Source organism: Leptinotarsa decemlineata, unplaced genomic scaffold, assembly GCF_025532065.1.
Source record: "Leptinotarsa decemlineata unplaced genomic scaffold, Ldec_3_MD MMD2_tig00000010_RagTag_RagTag, whole genome shotgun sequence".
NCBI classification, from domain to species: Eukaryota; Metazoa; Arthropoda; class Insecta; order Coleoptera; family Chrysomelidae; genus Leptinotarsa; species Leptinotarsa decemlineata.
In genome coordinates, this window is record NW_027412538.1 from 4,840,379 (window position 1) to 4,857,334 (window position 16,956).

At 36.2% G+C, this 16,956-nt stretch overlaps 1 protein-coding gene across 1 annotated transcript in view; it reads right to left on the minus strand.

Annotated features, from left to right (window-relative positions):
* Nucleotides 1–13,321, minus strand: part of side (motor axon guidance molcule sidestep) — a 249,718-nt gene extending 236,397 nt beyond the window's left edge. Inside the window, exon 1 of the mRNA XM_074171289.1 lies at nt 13,078–13,321. Coding sequence (XP_074027390.1) covers nt 13,078–13,177 — 100 coding nt within the window. The 5' untranslated portion in view covers nt 13,178–13,321. The remainder of the gene's footprint in view (nt 1–13,077) is intronic.
* Between the last annotated feature and the right edge of the window lie 3,635 nt (nt 13,322–16,956).

A 16,956-nucleotide genomic window follows, 5' to 3' on the forward strand; every position in this document is an offset into this window, starting at 1 on the left:
CTTAACAACTTAGAAGTAGGAATATCGCTTTCAGTTACGTCGAAAATTTGGATATTGATCAACTAATTATTGGTACTATTGCCAAGGTTCATTTTAATTGCAGGTATGGCAGAGACACGAGTTGTTTTCGAAATTCTCCCAAAATTCTTTTGGATCGAAAATATGTTGGACAGAAATAACCGTCTGCATCATTTTTTTAAGTTTTGAATCCAATGACGCTTTTAAATCATCGTATATTATACTGAAACACAGTTCATATATTTTGTTGTCGAATATTTGAGATTCCAATAAATTGCCATGGGACTCGAAGTAGCTTTGCGAATCAAACTGACTTGATTTTCATTTACAAATCATCATTGGAGAAAAATTATGTTTATCATATCAACCTCACATAAATTAGAAATATATCTCCAATATTTCTAATTTATGAGGGTTTTACTACATTGTTCATCATGAAGTTTCAGTGTGGAAAATTATGATTTATATCATATAGAAATAGATTTTGGTAATGAGTTCGATGAGATAAAGAACGGTAGCTTCTTTTTATTCGTAGAGAAAATCGTTGAATATGACAAGTTTCTGGTAAACAATACAAACAATATTCGTAAAGAGTATATTGAATCTACTAAGTGAACTAGAAGTTTTCTCTTTTTACATATTCATGAAGTTTTCCATTATAATTCCATTTGTGGAAATTCTCGAATAAGGTCAGTAAGAACGTATTGTGTTTTATTCATTTGAGGTGATATTTGAAATATAGGTAATTTTTTCGGCCAATTGCCATTATCAGAAAATTTCACAAATCGATGCAATTTATAATGTCTCAGATAACAAAATGGTACACCATCAACGATATTGTTCATGAGAAATTCATATTTTTCCAACATCTCCTAAGCATACCCTGAAGCTGCTGGATTCCACCTGATTGGAGACGCGGACATCATTTGCAACCTTGATAGTCTGGGCATTGAAGAAAGGTTTAGAGTATCTATAGATACTTTCAAAGGAAGTGTTCAAGGGACTTGGCACATTTGATTTAACCAATAGCGGTACATATAAAAAATACGCATCGTACTGTGGCTGCTCATAGTTTTGAGGTTCAACTCAGTACACTTCGAACTCCACTGTTCAAGAATTCTTCCATTTGAAGAACTAATTTTATGTGAAATAAACTTTCTGAGAACGTTTTTCCAGAGGGATTTAATCTCCAGCAATTCAATGTGGATTATTGTATTTTGTCCGTGTATTTTGTCCTTGTAGTTTGTCCTTAAAAAAATTAATAGAATTATTCAGACTGAAATGGTGATGAATTCACTGCATTAGTGATGCAATGAGCAAATTCTCTATGATATTATACCCTGATCACCAATAGAGAATTTGATGCAAATCAAATTTATTATTGGTTTATTTTTCACTTCCGTTCAAACTATCACCAAATATCAATTTTGCGCTGTGATGATAATGAATACTTGCTATATATTTTTATCATTCTGGATTAAATTTTGAATTATTGTTCACCTGATATCCCCCCCTCACATAAAATGTGAGGAGTAGGGATGAAATTTCAATTCATGTTCACAATATCTCTAAGATCTGGTGTTGAACACTATTGCTTCGTCTTGACTTCATATCCTCACCTTGCAGTGAAAGTCGTAGTGAAGAGGAATCTTTTGAAGTGGTGTATGTCGGGACTCGGTTTGCAACAGACGTCTTTGGAGAGCCTTGTTTTTTTTTGATACTGGCTAGTTGGCGTTTTCGTAACAAAAGTTCTTTTATTGTTCGAAGACCTTGTCACGATCAGAAATAGCATTCCTTTAGTATTTTCCACAGCAGCCCAAAAAGTCTATGAAATATAGGAAGGAATGTTCTCATATTGAAAAAGTTTTTACATTTCCCATATTTCAGACCTTGGTCCAGGTATTTCTATTATGTTCAACAGTATAGTCCATTATCAAAATATACTCCGCAACCACTTCTGCGAATTTTATTTGCACCATTTCCATTAATGGTAATTTTTTTCTTTTGTGCGTTATAGTAAACCGATCATCACCAAAAGTTCCAACCCTATTGAAATCTGTCAAATGTAGCTATGAATATTGAATGATGCTGGAAAGTTGTAAGGATGTTATCATTCAGTTCATTTGCCAGATTCACAAAATCATTCCAAAGTTCCAAATGATCATTTAGGCCATATCCGTGCTAGGAATCACATGTTGATAGGTAAGACCTCGTTAGTCCTCAGCTCGCACAAGTTCAGACTGGCTAATCAAATTAATTGAAAGAACAATTTGTTTAGGGCAGTATCGACTTACCTACACTGTAGGTTAATTGACTGACACATATCAGAAAACAACTATTCACCTGCCTAATACCACGAAGAGTGTTAGATTATATCCAACTGGTGTCAGTGCAGGAATTTTCACAGAAGTATTTAATGCATATGCTGTTGGCGATACAACTGCTGGAATCGATTTTTAATTATAGGAACGGACACACTTGTAGACCGGTCTTGGGCTATTTGGCCTCTAGTCAGTGCAGGGTAGTAGCCATCATCAACCAAAATGATATTACATAATTGAAATTCGAATTCTTCTAAGATTATCATTCCTCTTACCAACCTGAAGCGAACGACAAACAACAACATCGTCATCGCTCCATCTGGTAAACAAGGTACTAACCAACCGCAATTCACCCAATTCCTCGTATTAGGAATATACTGGATAAATGTGAAAGTTTCTTTTCTTTAATAAGGAATTGGACGAATTTTGGATATGAAGTTGCTTGGTACCTTGTTTAACAGATGGAGCCACCACAAATTTATTGTTTGTCGTTTTCTTCAGCTGGGTTAGAGGCATGATACTGACACGAATTCGATTTTCAATTATGGAATATCATCAACTTTGGGTTGATGCACCTTGCACTGACGTGAGACCAAATAGCCCAAAACAGGTCTGAAAGTGTGCCCGTTTCTATAATTGAACACTAATTGGATTTAATCCAACGCCCTTCGTGGTATTAGCCAGGGGAAAAGTTTTTTTTCTGATACCTACAGTGTAGGTGAGTCGAGACTGGCCTGAACAAATTGTTCTTTCAGTTAATTCAACCATAAAATATCGTCCTGAATTGAATCCTTGTAGTACACATTGTTGTGATGAATAATTTCATCAACTTGTCATATCATAAAACAGAATCATGAGAAATATTTTTTCAGTCATCAGATAAATACTTGTAATGAAATAAAATTACACCCAGTTTTGAAAATGGAATTTTCTGATTTTTCCTACTGAACTCAAACCCACCGACTTGTCTCTATATGTCTTCGAATGTTCTCCATTCGAAAAAAGCCACTAAAATTATTTTGTTTTCAATCGTAATTTTCTAAATACAGGAATATATTTCATCACTATAATGACTCTTTCATCCCATCAATGAATTCCAGATATACTCGTATTCAGATTACGCGTTCTCCATTCATCAGCGTTGTATAAACAAGAGCATTGTTTCACACGTGTAAACAAAGTTGACGTTTGTTGAAACCTAGTCGTTTAGTTTACATCTATGCCATTTGCATTATTCCAGCTTCTCTCCGAATAGCTGCTATCAACACAAACGATCAGGTCTATTTTCTTTTGTACTGTTCCTGAAAATGAAGGTATTCTGTCGTACAGCCGATATTTCATCAACATAGTAATTGTTCTTGTACCTTAAAGACTGAAGTAGGTGAAATGAAAATTCAATAAATAAATTGAAATATTTTAAATAAAACGTAAATATTATACTGTATGCGGCGTTTCATTCAGTTTTAAACAACAGAAAATATATTCTAGTGTCCATCTATTCATAAAAACTAAAATAGCTAGGTATAAAGCTTGTCGCCCACTTGTTCGGCACATCATAGCACGGCGTTGTCCGTCGCCTAATGGCGCTGTCCGTCGCTGGCAAGCGCTGGCCGGCGACGCGCTCAATTGACCAGTCCGTCACAGCACGAACCGTTATTTGCCGGACAGGACCAGAGAGCTGGAATCCTTTCCGGCATCGGACGCTCTTGGCTGTGCCGTGCTGGGCTAGTGGGCAATTGTCATTCATTTTCATTGTTCTAATCCTGTCCGTATTTCAACGGGCCGGCCCGTGCTGTGCTGTACCGGAAAAGTGACGACAAGCTTGAATCGTCCTATTGGTGGAATGAAAGTCCCCCAAATGATGCCTCGATGATATACTGAAAGCAATGATGAATCATTATGATTGAAGTAACGAACAGAACATATATTTACACAGAGAGTCATCAAAATCAAAACACAGTCCTACTGAGTCTACAAATGTTAAAAGAAAATCATTCGTTTTTACTTTCAATAAATCAGTTCACTTCCACTGGTACTTTCATCAGATAAATTTTACCATTGAATGGAAGCGATAATCAACAAAATCATAGACATTACGAGGTGAAAGCTTTACTTACTGCAAGTAGATGATACTGTTGTAAATCATCCCCTGAAAAAAATAAAGCAAGCTATCTCTGGTCTCCGTCAATAAACTCTGACTTGGCCAAGGTCGCGTCTAACACTAGTTGTGTTTCTCAATCGTTCCAGATGTCGCAGCGCTTCTAGAATATCCTTATCGGTTTCCACAGACTTCTATCAGGATATATGAATACTACCAACAGGCAGATGGAGAAAAAGTGTAGTTGAAAGTGGGGATGAAGTGAGCTGATAAGGCGATAGACATTCAAGTATTAGTCTGATGTTCAGTCGAAGCTCTTGTGTTATATTGGCAGTAATAAAATAAAGTTGAGTTTTATCTTACAGTGTAGTTAATTATTGCCGAACACATGAGGAAAACGTTACAATACGTTACAAAGATATAAGAGACAAAAAAATGAAACTGTCAGATTTACTATTAGATTTTATAAAAGACGTAATTTTATTTTGGTTCAATTGTTCGTCAAAATAGTGGATATTGATGATTGTGACAATTTTGAAATAAAATAGTTGTCTCGAGAAATTGAGTTTTAAAATAATTTCTCCCTATCGCATAAGTAAATTATATATCGATTTACTTCTTCAACGACTTTTTCAACAAGAAACCGCAAGATATATCCATCGAAAAATTGTGTTCTCAGCAGTTATTTTGAAATGTGTATTTCATTATAAATGTGTTTTTGCTCTCAAACCTCAACAACAAACCTCAGGAACAGAAACTTGCTGAACTGTCTGAACTGTCAAGTAGAAAACAGCACATATATATATATATATATATATATATATATATATATATATATATATATATATATATATATATATATACAAATCGATTTAATTCGTGAGGTTGCAGTCAATAGCTGGGCTGTTACAAAGAAAACTCTTTGTTATATGTCAAGCTTACGGTATATTTCACACCTTCTTAGCAAAATTTACACGTACCTACTGAAATATGATAAAGAAAATAAAAGATCTAGTGATTCATGTATTATTCAGGATTTTCCCACTTGACATTGTCAGCCAAAATTTTTATCAACTGTCATTTATTAATGTTTTTGAACCATTTTATATTTTATTCTCACGTTAGTAAGTTCTCCATATTTATATATTTTTTACAAGATATATAATCTTATTAGAAACAAAAAAAAGATAACATGAGTTACGACACCCTAACCAAACGGGTGTCGTAACTCATGTTATATTTTTTTTGCTCGTGAATTCTTATACATTCATTGCATAGAAACTTATTTTTTCGAAAACTACACCTCACTACACCAACTTTGGTTGGTGGAGATCAAATTGTGAAGTAACGGCCGAATCAATAAAAAAAAAGCATAGGAAATTTTTGAGCTTCCTTTTGAAAACATTGACGTTGTATTCGAATCTTTTATATGCAGGCAGATGATTCAGAAATTGAATTCCATTGCATATTGCGCTTCTGTCATACATACTAGTTCCATGTTTAGGAGGCCTAATAAGTTTCGAGGAGTTTGGTAGTCGTGATAATCAGAATTGACAGAAAAGTTACCATAATTACTCTTCGCATATAGAATGCATTTGTAGACTAAACTGTGAGAATTCCATGTTCTTTGAAAGCATCACGACATGTTTCTCTATAGTCTCTATAGTCGTATAATCTTTTTTAGAGAAACGAAAATCCTGGATGCTTTCACTGCACCACCCCAAAGAATAATATGTGGAATGTGAGAATAAACTATAGCATAGTAAATGCTAATCAACTGACTCGTCACAAGAATATTCTTCAGTTGCAATATAGCAACGTAACTACGAATAAATATCTTGCAAATGTGATTGACATTGCTCTTCCATCCCATATTAACGAGGTCTTACTTCAGACGTGCGATTTATAGCACGGATCTAACTCACAATGGAAATCGAACCGTTGGAATCGAGTCATGGTTCACATATCGGTCAATTGGAAAATAAAATGAACTTTTGTTAATCAGCAGGCTACTGACAGGAGAAAAATCCAAAAATTCGAAACCAAATCTAGTGTTTTCTTATCATGAATCATGCTTTGAAAATCTACTGCTTCATTGTAGGAAAAACGACCTCGATTTCAAGTTCAGAATAGTAACACCAACCCAACATACCTCCAGAAATAAGCCTCGAAATTGCACCTGTGCCGAGCAGGAATTGGTTTCGGAAAATGTTTGGTATCGGTGTTGTTTGTCAACTTGTTAATTGTGATGTATCAATCTATATTTAGAACAATTGCCTTAAAATAACAAGAACGGTTGTACAGTTTCATTTTCATTTAGTGCGTGTTCAATTCAGTTGTCAAATAGTCACGAATAGAAACCGGTATGAAATGTTTTCGAATGTTTCGAATACACAGGACCAAGACAAATGCGAATGATTTTTGAAAAGAAAAGACTAATAACAGTATAAAAACAGTTACCGGGGAACGAAAATATACCTACTGTTCTTCACGGAAAAAATAAATTGAAGTCGAATCGAGGAACGGGGGATGGAATGGAAAGGATTCAACGGGTGTACAATGGTTTATCATAATTTCCTTCGAAAGTAGACTTCCTGAAAAGTTGAAGGTGAGAGTTGTATGTACTGAGAAGATTCAGAACTTTTGTGTGAACCATTTTTCTACAATTTCTGGAAGTTTTTCTGAAAAAAATCTATTCTAAATTACCTTAGATGGTTCAGGAAATGAAAAACATATTCAGTAATGTCAAAATTTGATCGCAGCAACTTTGAAGAGGAGTCTACAAGTTTCTAATTTTACAGTCGGAAATAGATATGATCTTCAAAAATTAACAATTCTGGCAAGTCGGTGTGATCTTTGTCATGAGTTTCGCCACTTATCAATTTGCTGAATGACCAGCCAAATAGTTTGAGTCTGACAAATGAGTCTGACTTTTGAAAATTCAAATGAATTCTTCGACAAAATTGGGGTTGTGAAATTGCCGATTTTCTGGAGAAGGCACCACTCACTATTTCCACACTAGAATCCACAATGTCGGAAATCACTTTTCGACAGCATCTAGTCAGGCGAATTTTGAAACAGCTCTGTATCAAATAGTCGTCTGGCCCTGATGAAGTGCCCGTCTCGTACTTAAAAAGTGCGCAAATGAACTAGTCCCAGTACTTTGCAGAATTTTCAATCCGTCTTTCAAAAAAGGGGTTTTTCCTACTTGGAAGATTGTTCGCGTACAACTTATTCCCAAAAAGGACAAGAAAATTATTTCAAATACCCATAGAACATTCGCTTTGCCATCGGTGATATCGAAAATCATGAAGAAAGTCGTGAACCACCCATATTTGGAATCAAGCAATCGAAAAACATGGAGAATCAAGAGCTGTTGCGCTTGATATTTCTAAGGCATTGGACCGTGTGTGGCATGAGGGTTTGCTGACCAAACTTTGATGCTATGGCTTGTTGGGTCATTTGTGTGTATGGCTCTTCAGCTTCCTGAAAGAACGTTCCCTGCAAGTGGCCTTCGATGGATATCTCTGGAATACTCTCACCATCAACGCTGGTGTTCCCCAGAGATCCATATTGTTTCCAACTATAATTTTATTGTATATCAACGACTTATTGGACAAAAACAAGAATCCAATATATTGCTCAGCTGACGACAGCACGCTTGTCTAGTCATCACATTTGCATTCCAGGACATTGGCTACGGAGGCACATCTTCACCGGCAGTAGGAGGTTGCATATCTCAATGAGGATCAAGAAGTGATTTCAAATTGGGGTGAGGGTAACCAGGTTCAATTCAATGCCACAAAAACCCAGGCATCGGCTTTCTCCAAGAAGATAAATGTCTCGAACAGGTCGGACAATTACACTCTCTGCTGCGAGTTTGTTGGGGGTTAAAATGGACACTAAAATGTCATGACATAATCATGTCGCTGAAATTGCAACGGCTGCTTCTCAAAGGTTGGACCATTGTTCCGAACCAGAAAATTGTTAACACCTCAGCAACTTTTGATGCTATATAGAGCTCAGATCAGGCCGTCTTTGGAGTATTGTTCTCATCTATGGAGTTCTGCCCCCAAACATACCCTGATGTGGCTGGAATCCATACCGGCAAGAACCATCCGCCTGATTGGAGACGCGAATATCACGTGCAACCGTGATAGCCTGGAACATCTAAGAAAGGTTGTAGATTTGTCTCTCTTCTATAGATACTTTCACCGGAGGTGTTCAAGTGACTTGGCATATTTGATTCTACCAAGAGCGGTATATATCAGAATACGCGACGGGCTGTGGCTGATCATCTGGAACTTCACTGTTTGAGAAGTATTTCATCCAGAGAACTACGTCTATGTGAAATAAACTTCCTGAGAACGTTTTAATAATTTTCCTGTGCTGCTTGTGATTTTTCTTCGGAAAATAATTTAGTTGAATATTTCAGGTATCTTCTGAGAGTTGATGGTAATAGTGGAACAGTTATCGAGGACTACATGAAGGTAATAAACGTGTGCGAAAAACCGATTAAGTTCCAGTTCAACAATTTTTTCTACAGACAGCATGAAGGCACGGCAATGAGGAATCCTCTGCCACCCGTTATTGCTGATCTGTCCGGAACTAGATTCGAATTGAAAGCAAAAAAGGTTACATTACTTTTTATGGACTAGTATCCGATAGAAATGTGATATATTTTCGATTTTTGACACAGAAACATCATTATTTTGTTCGATCCACGAACAATAAGTGCACATATTGAATTGAAAAGAACAAGGAGTTACCAGGAGTAACCAGGGTCTACAATTTGATGTCTAAAGAAAGAATACCAGTGACAAAAATATATCGGTAAAACTAGGTGATCTATTGAAACTCGTTTCATAGAGGAGGTGGCTAATACTCGATTCCGGAGACCAAAAGAATCTAGTGTCGCTCAATATGCTTTGTGAAACAGCGGTGGACTGAATGAAAACTGCGTAAAATAAATCGTTGAGATCGATACATGACACCAGATTCTTTGTAAAACTGTATAACTCAAATGGCGCCAAATTTTTCTTTGGCCATTGTACTCTTTTCCACGTTATCTATCTTTCTCACATTCAATCGTGAATGTGTTCGGATGGGCAGCAATCTCAGAAACTGAAGTCCAGATTGAACCGCCTCTTCAGTTTTCAGTTTATCAAAATGTCGGCTTCGATTTTGAAGCCATTCCCTAGAAAGTATAATTACAATAAATCATCAATCTGCCTTCTCCTCAGGCAGTGACACGTTTCAAGGGTTTCAGTCATCTTCAATCGCCGCTCGAGAGACAGATTGAGACCCTTGCAGAGATCAGTGACGAGACCTGGCAAGTGGGTAGATTGTGGCTCACAAAACCCTTGAAGGGTGTCACTACCTGATGAGAGGCTGTAGTAGTCATAATTTTCTGAAAATGACTCAAAAGTTGAAGACGGATTTGAAAACTATAGACGTGGCACTTTAAATTGTCATATACAATGCAAACATGAATAATCCCCTCTCTTCACTTTCGAATGGACAAGATATCGAGGTGGGAAATAATTTGCGTAAGAGGGTATCATTTTCAGTATTTTCTGATGAGAGAAAAAATGATTTTGCATCACTCGTCGTGAAGAGGATGCTACCAACTTTTCTTCAAGTGCAATGGGGGGTCCTGTGACATCTAGTTCGATAGGTATTTCAATTCTCTATCCACTACTTTTCGATTTTCGGAAAGTGGATTGACTATTTTTGAGTGATCAGTAGTTTTATATTCTTGATATATCATAAGATAAATCAAGATATGTAAGATATGGATAAATATAAATTATTTTAACTGTTCGATAGGCAAATGTGGCTCCTTCCTATTGCATGATATTAGATTTTATTATAGAGGTTCCTGGAATATGAAGTATATGTTACACAACAGCAGTCTGTTCGCCCAGGCTCATAATCAAAATCAGAAATTATCCTTTGCAAATCCTTCAAAGGAATATAGAACTGCTGGTTACTCAGGATCGGTTGAACCAATTTCTGAGAATAAAAAAGTTGGATAAAAAACCGAAATACCTATCATTGATCTGTGCATTAAGCCCGCTTATATTTGGTCCATCTCAAGTGTCAGTAAATATTGAATCTGCTCAATTGGTAGATTGGAATTTACACAATTTTCATAGCATATAATATTTTTAAATCAATTAATGAATTATTTTAATTTCATCACTATGAAAAATAATGCACGTAAACCTGTCTTGGAGAAGAAATTTCATAAAGACTGACTAAATTGTATTCCGAAATCAGCTGATGGCGAGTAGGACACTAATGTTTTTTTCATTTGTTATTTACGGGAACATTAAAAATTAATTTATCAATTAATTTTCCAGTGATGATGGCATTTATATGGAAACATTCATTATTGATATTCATAATTTCAGATCTTCAATGCCTAAACACGTAAGATTATTGGGTTATGATTTTTTTCACAAAAATTCAATGAACACGACATTCCAAATTTGCTTTTCCCCTAAATTGAGGAAATTGTTTGAAATCTAGCAACACAGCGGCTCTGCCCAGTATTCGAATCTGCTTCCACTGTATATGAGACTTGTAACGCCGCTTCTCGAACTTCCGATTTTCGAAATTTCCAGAAAATACCAGAAATACTGAACTGCTATAAAAGTAGCAGGTTGACAATCGGATTATCAATATTGGTTCAACGTTAGTTAGTATTAAAGAAGCGAGGTAAGCAGACACTTGAATAATGAGGGTATTATATTAGTTTATCTTTGTGAATAAAATAAGTGAAGTCCTGTAAACACAGTACCACATATTTGAACTCGACGTACGCAACAGTACAAATATGTCTTAGGTACAAAAACGTGGCTGCGTTAATCCCGCAGATAGTTTTTGCTAAATATGTTGTCAGTTTATTCCTAAATCGCAGAAACCGCCAATTGATCAAATGACCAAAAAAGCTTACCTTAAGTATTTTGAATGTGTTCTTTGTGATCAAGATTGGGATTGGGATCCTCAGGTATGTTGCCAAACTTATGCAGAAAATATAAGTAACTAGTTGAATGGCAAACGCTCTTCTGTGTCTTTTGCAGCTCCAATAATTTGGCGAGAAACAACTAATCAATACAACGACTGTTAATTTTGTTTGACAAACGTGTCGTGTTTCTCAAGAAAGAAAGCAAACACAAAATTGTTTATCCGGATATTTCATCTGCAAGAAGGCCGGTTCTTCATGGAGAAGGTTTGCAAGTTCCAAGATTTGCCAGTTCCAAGATTTGTAAATGTATGATGACCAGGCAGGTGTCCATGATGTGCCAGAAAAAGAGGGTCCTTATTTTCCCGAGAGTGAAGGAAGAACACCCCATTGAACAATCTGAATTAAATGGCCTATTACGGGACCTTCACTTGTCCAAAGAGAATGCTGAACTATTGGGGTCTATATTACAACAATGGAAAACCAAAGATACAATATTTAGGAACCGTTACCACGAGCCATCCCTGTTTTATACTATGTAGGATAAAATGTGTGTTTGTGTAAATCCAAATGGTATGATGTAAAAATTAGGATTTGCACATGAATGGCGTTATAGATTCGTCTAAAAACAGTTTGAAAGCCGTTCTGCTCTATAATGGTGACAAAAGACCCTATATTCCCCTTGCACATGCAGTTGCTATGAAGGAAGCTCACGAAAGTATATCTTATTATAAATACAATAAGTTTTAATACGTATAAGTGGCAAATATATGGTGATCTAAAAGTCTTGGGACTATTACCAGGTCTTCAGGGTGGATTCACGAAGTTTTGCTGTTTGGAACTCTGCCTCTGGAACAGTAGGGCAACACAGAGCCATTATCAAGTGAAAGAATGGCCTCCCAGAGATGAGTATATTCCAGGTCAAGCTAACGTAAAGAATATACCTCTTGTTGATCCCAAAAACGTTTTGTTACCTCCATTACTCAGTAAACTGGAGTTAATGAAAAATTTTGTAAAAGCATTAGACAAAGAAGGTGATGCGTTCAAATATCTTAAACATGTTTTTCCAAATTAGGTGATGCCAAGCTCAAGAAAGGTATATTTGTTGGACCACAAATAAGAAAACCACTAAGTGATCAACAGTTTGATCAAAAATTAGGTAATGTTGAATTAACTGCATGGATTTCTTTCAAAAAAATTGTTTTGGAGATTTCAGGAAACAAGAAAATAGAAAATTACGAAACACTTGTAGAAAAACTACATGAAAACTACTGCAGAATGGGATGCAGCAATGATGAGGAATTATTTTTGGTTTCTTATGAGGGAAAACATTTTCAAAAAGGTTATGCATAAAAGACTTCATTTGTCTGTTATCCTCAAAATATATCTTTTTTTTTCTTGTTTTAATCTTATATTTCCCTATAATATGTGTGAATTTTCGTTTAAAATAAAAATGACTATAACTCAAAGTCTTTACGTGATGGAATATTTTTGATGTGGAAGTCGCAGTCAGGATGCTTTGAACTCTCATGTATAGCTATTATAATATTAGTTTCCATTTTTTTTATTTGTTGGCTAGTGTTATCATATTCGTTTGATGTAAGAAAAATATCTATCAATAATGGAAAGTTCATAAATTGACCCCCTTTATTTCTATTTTCCTAACTCACATGTTTTCTGAAACTCTTTGGTATCCAAACAAACCACGCCACTAAGCCACAAGAAAAACACCGCTAAGTCATGACCTAAGCCGAATTTTCCGCCACGCATTTTGCACTCTCCACTACCCCATCATTCGGGAAAATCGCTTTCGGCAGTTGAATATCGCGTTTGATTCTGGCGCCGAAATTCTGAGGGGCGCATGTCCGACGCAAGTACGACTTTACGAGGCGCATTAGATACTAAACTAAGCCCTCACACGCGACTTGCAGCACGATGAAAGTGAACTCCTACTCTCGTTTTTTTGCGCGAGAGTGATATATTTAGATTATTTCGATGTTCGTGTATTTCTTTCCATTAAGGAAGGTAAATGTCAGTAAATAACGATGTTTTGATGGCTTGAAAGGATGTGGCAAAGGAATTTCAATGACACGTTTTCGGAATATTATGATGGGGTGATGAAAATAGACGAAGGAGAATGTCGTGAATGTTTTTTTTAATACTTTCAGGGGTCGTTGGTACTGTGGAATTTGGAAACATTGTACAATAGGTTCATATTTTTTTCCTTATCATAAAATTATCCGAAAAAACAGTCTTGCGCTGTATCTATTGAAGTCAATGTTTCTTAAATATTATCCAATCGAATAATGAGATTCATACGTTTTTAAGGACTTGAAATATACCTTCATTCAGCTCAAAATTCTCGTTATATCTCTGTTTTTCAAAATGTTTCCCCCAATTCATAACGATATTATAGCATCGTGGTATTATCCAAGGAAGTAGTGGTTTTACGACAGATATTTACCAGATCCTCCTCCGTAATGATGTTGGGAGAGATGGATATTTCAAATTTTATTCTGACATATTCATGAGGAAGAATTTTTTGACATGTTTGTTCCATTGATCACTTGACAGGAAGTTATCTGCAGAGACACTATTGAACTTGACTAGTAAGCAAGCAAAGAGAAGGTACTATTTGAAATGAAAGCTCGTTAACTTTTCTGATATTATTGAACAAAACAAAATGAAATATCTCTTGCTTCCGTTTCTTACATGAGACGTAACTGAGGAAATAGCGATGACAACTGGCAACAACGACTATTGCTAGAATGTTTATTTATTTCCGTTGTGGTTTATGTGAAATAATTGGTTTTAGGACCTAGAATAATCATCTATTTACCTCGTTATTTGATCCGAAAAATATTTTATATTATTGGTGAATACTGAATCATTATGATTATTGTCATTGAAAAGTCTTGAGATTATGTTGGAACGTTGACCTTCAAAGAATAAACATTGGATGAACACCCGGAAAAGCAACTTCACATATTTCACCATCCAACAATCAAATTCTCACTCTTCTACGAACTTCTGAGGACACAATGCCCAATAACGAACAGGACATATAGGGAATACTATGTTTAATCTGCTCCAGAACCTTAATGACAGACCAACAGAAAAATCTTCAACAGACCTCATGAACATGAGCTTGCTATCCGTTATCAGATCCAGCATCATCCCTGTTCAGAAATAATCGTGAAACAGGCCACACATTGAGCTTCAAAAATACCAAAACCGTTGCCACCGAAAAAAATCTCCAGACCAGAATAATCCGCGAAGCTATTGAAATCTAAAATCGTCCCAACTGCCTCAACAAACGAGATAACTCTCAAAGATTACCTCATTCGTGAAGATCATTACTCTCACGCTATACAACCTGTGGATCAGCACTTGGCAAGGGTCAGGCGATACTGTTCATCCTGAGGCTGGTACACCCGGAAGGAAACGTCACCTTCAACGGACAAGAGATTCCGTGGACCAACGAAGCGAAATACCTTGGTGTCACCCTCGACCTGCACATACATTACGTAGATGCGTATATGAGCATACACGTGTTTGACAGAATCCAATCGCACGGCAATCCAACGCTACGCGATCTACACGAAGCACTAAATAGGGATGATCCAGATTCCTAGAAAGAGACAAACATAGAAGACCAACGAAGCAGTGTCGGAGACCAGCCCCGAAAGTCGCTTTCAGACGGGTCCGGTAAGTATAAAAACTCTTCAATCAGATTTCAAATTCACTCTTTTTTCAGATTTACTAGAAAACACTTGCTCGCGATATACAGACACTTGTCTTCGGTTGGTTTTTGGGGGTCCCATGCGTTAAATAACCTTCAAGTGGAGTTAGACTTGATAAAATACTAGATTAAAAAGTAAAAGTACCTAAATGCTAGCTTTCGACCGCAGTAGGTCAGATATGAATCTTGCTGAAGAGCCTATCAGTAAGTATTAGGACCGCTCCGGAAGAGCGGGGGTGGATAGACGAGATGGGATGTTCTGTACACAGTAACCGTGTGGGGAAGATTTCAACTCAGGGTACTCAACCCGGGTGAGTGGAACCGCAGCCGACGCTTGGGAGTAGGTAGATTGAGACCCATTCAGAGAGCGGTGACGTGATCAGGGGAGTTGGTAGATTGATACCTCAGTGTAATCATAGCTTCTCGGAAATGGCTTCGAAGTCGAAGACGAATCATCGATCACCTGACTCGGTTTGACTGGGTCTTGTGTTTTTACTATATCAAGTAGGATCCATTCCTAAGGAGTTGTTTGAAATACACTTCTCTTCAGGTACGATGATTCTATAAGTTTAGGTTTACGAGTGGGGTTCATTGGCAATCATTATCGTATTTTTCCATTCAACTCGATGTTCATCGTCTGATTTTAAAATGTTTTCTGAAGTAAACTCGTTGTTCATTTCTCGCAATTTTAATGGTATCGGAGTTTTATCTATATAAGATGGAATTGACCGATACTTGATGAAAATCCATAACTAACTTATTCAACAACCATTCCATTGCGAGATTTTCCCCAAACAGTTTCACAAAAACGCATAAATGGCTTCTTTGGCTGTGCCATTGTATGGCAAAACACTTGTTGCGTTTTTTTAGAACTGTTTTGTGAAAATTTCGCAATAAAATGGTTTTTGCATACGTACCGATATAAACTTTGATAAAAGAACGAGGTATCTCATAATTGAATTTTTTATCTTTTTTCATCTATGTTATTGACTTTCGTATGTGTGAGTATACATCTCATTGTATTAGTTGTTCTGTAAGAAGTTCTAACATCATATACATTTTCAATTCTTCTTATCTTTTCAGAAAGTCCTGGAATGTAAGGCATTAATAACATTAGTTGTGAAAAGTGTCGGTGGTTGTTGAGTCGGTAATTGTTGAGTTGGTGGTTGTTGAATTTGTGATGGTGTCCGTAGAGTCATTTGGTTTTCAGTTGATTTTCTTGAAGTAATGAATGAATCTGGGCAAGTTTTCACTTTCAAAACAGATGGTATGATTGTTCTCTATTGAAATTTTAAGTTGAACTGCAAATCTTTCTTGCTTTGTTATAAAGACAATGTATTTCACCTTTTCTAACACTCGCTTGATGATTTGTAGTGCATTGAAAATATGTGTATCAAATGAATCTGATGACCTCTCCAATAATACACCAAAAAAAGGAACTTGACCATTTTCTTCAATTCCTATATTTGAACTTCATTGTCGTTTTCAGGTTGTTAATATAATTCGAAAAAGCATTCAGTGCATCATGGTTTTTGTTTCAAATAGATGCAGTCAAAATATCTCCACCAAACTTTGGGATCGTTCTGGTAAGTCTTAACAAAAAAGTTTTCAAAATGTTTTTCAATATAATGAGTTAATTGACTAGAGATGGGGGATATCTTGTTGATAAAAATTATCTCCACATTGAAAATAGGTTTTTAAAAAAAATCTAATACAGAGCTAACATCCATCTTCGTTCGATATTTTCAACATCGAAGCCTTCCCGAACATCACCACCACTGAGTTTCAAAATTTAAAGTTGTGGGTT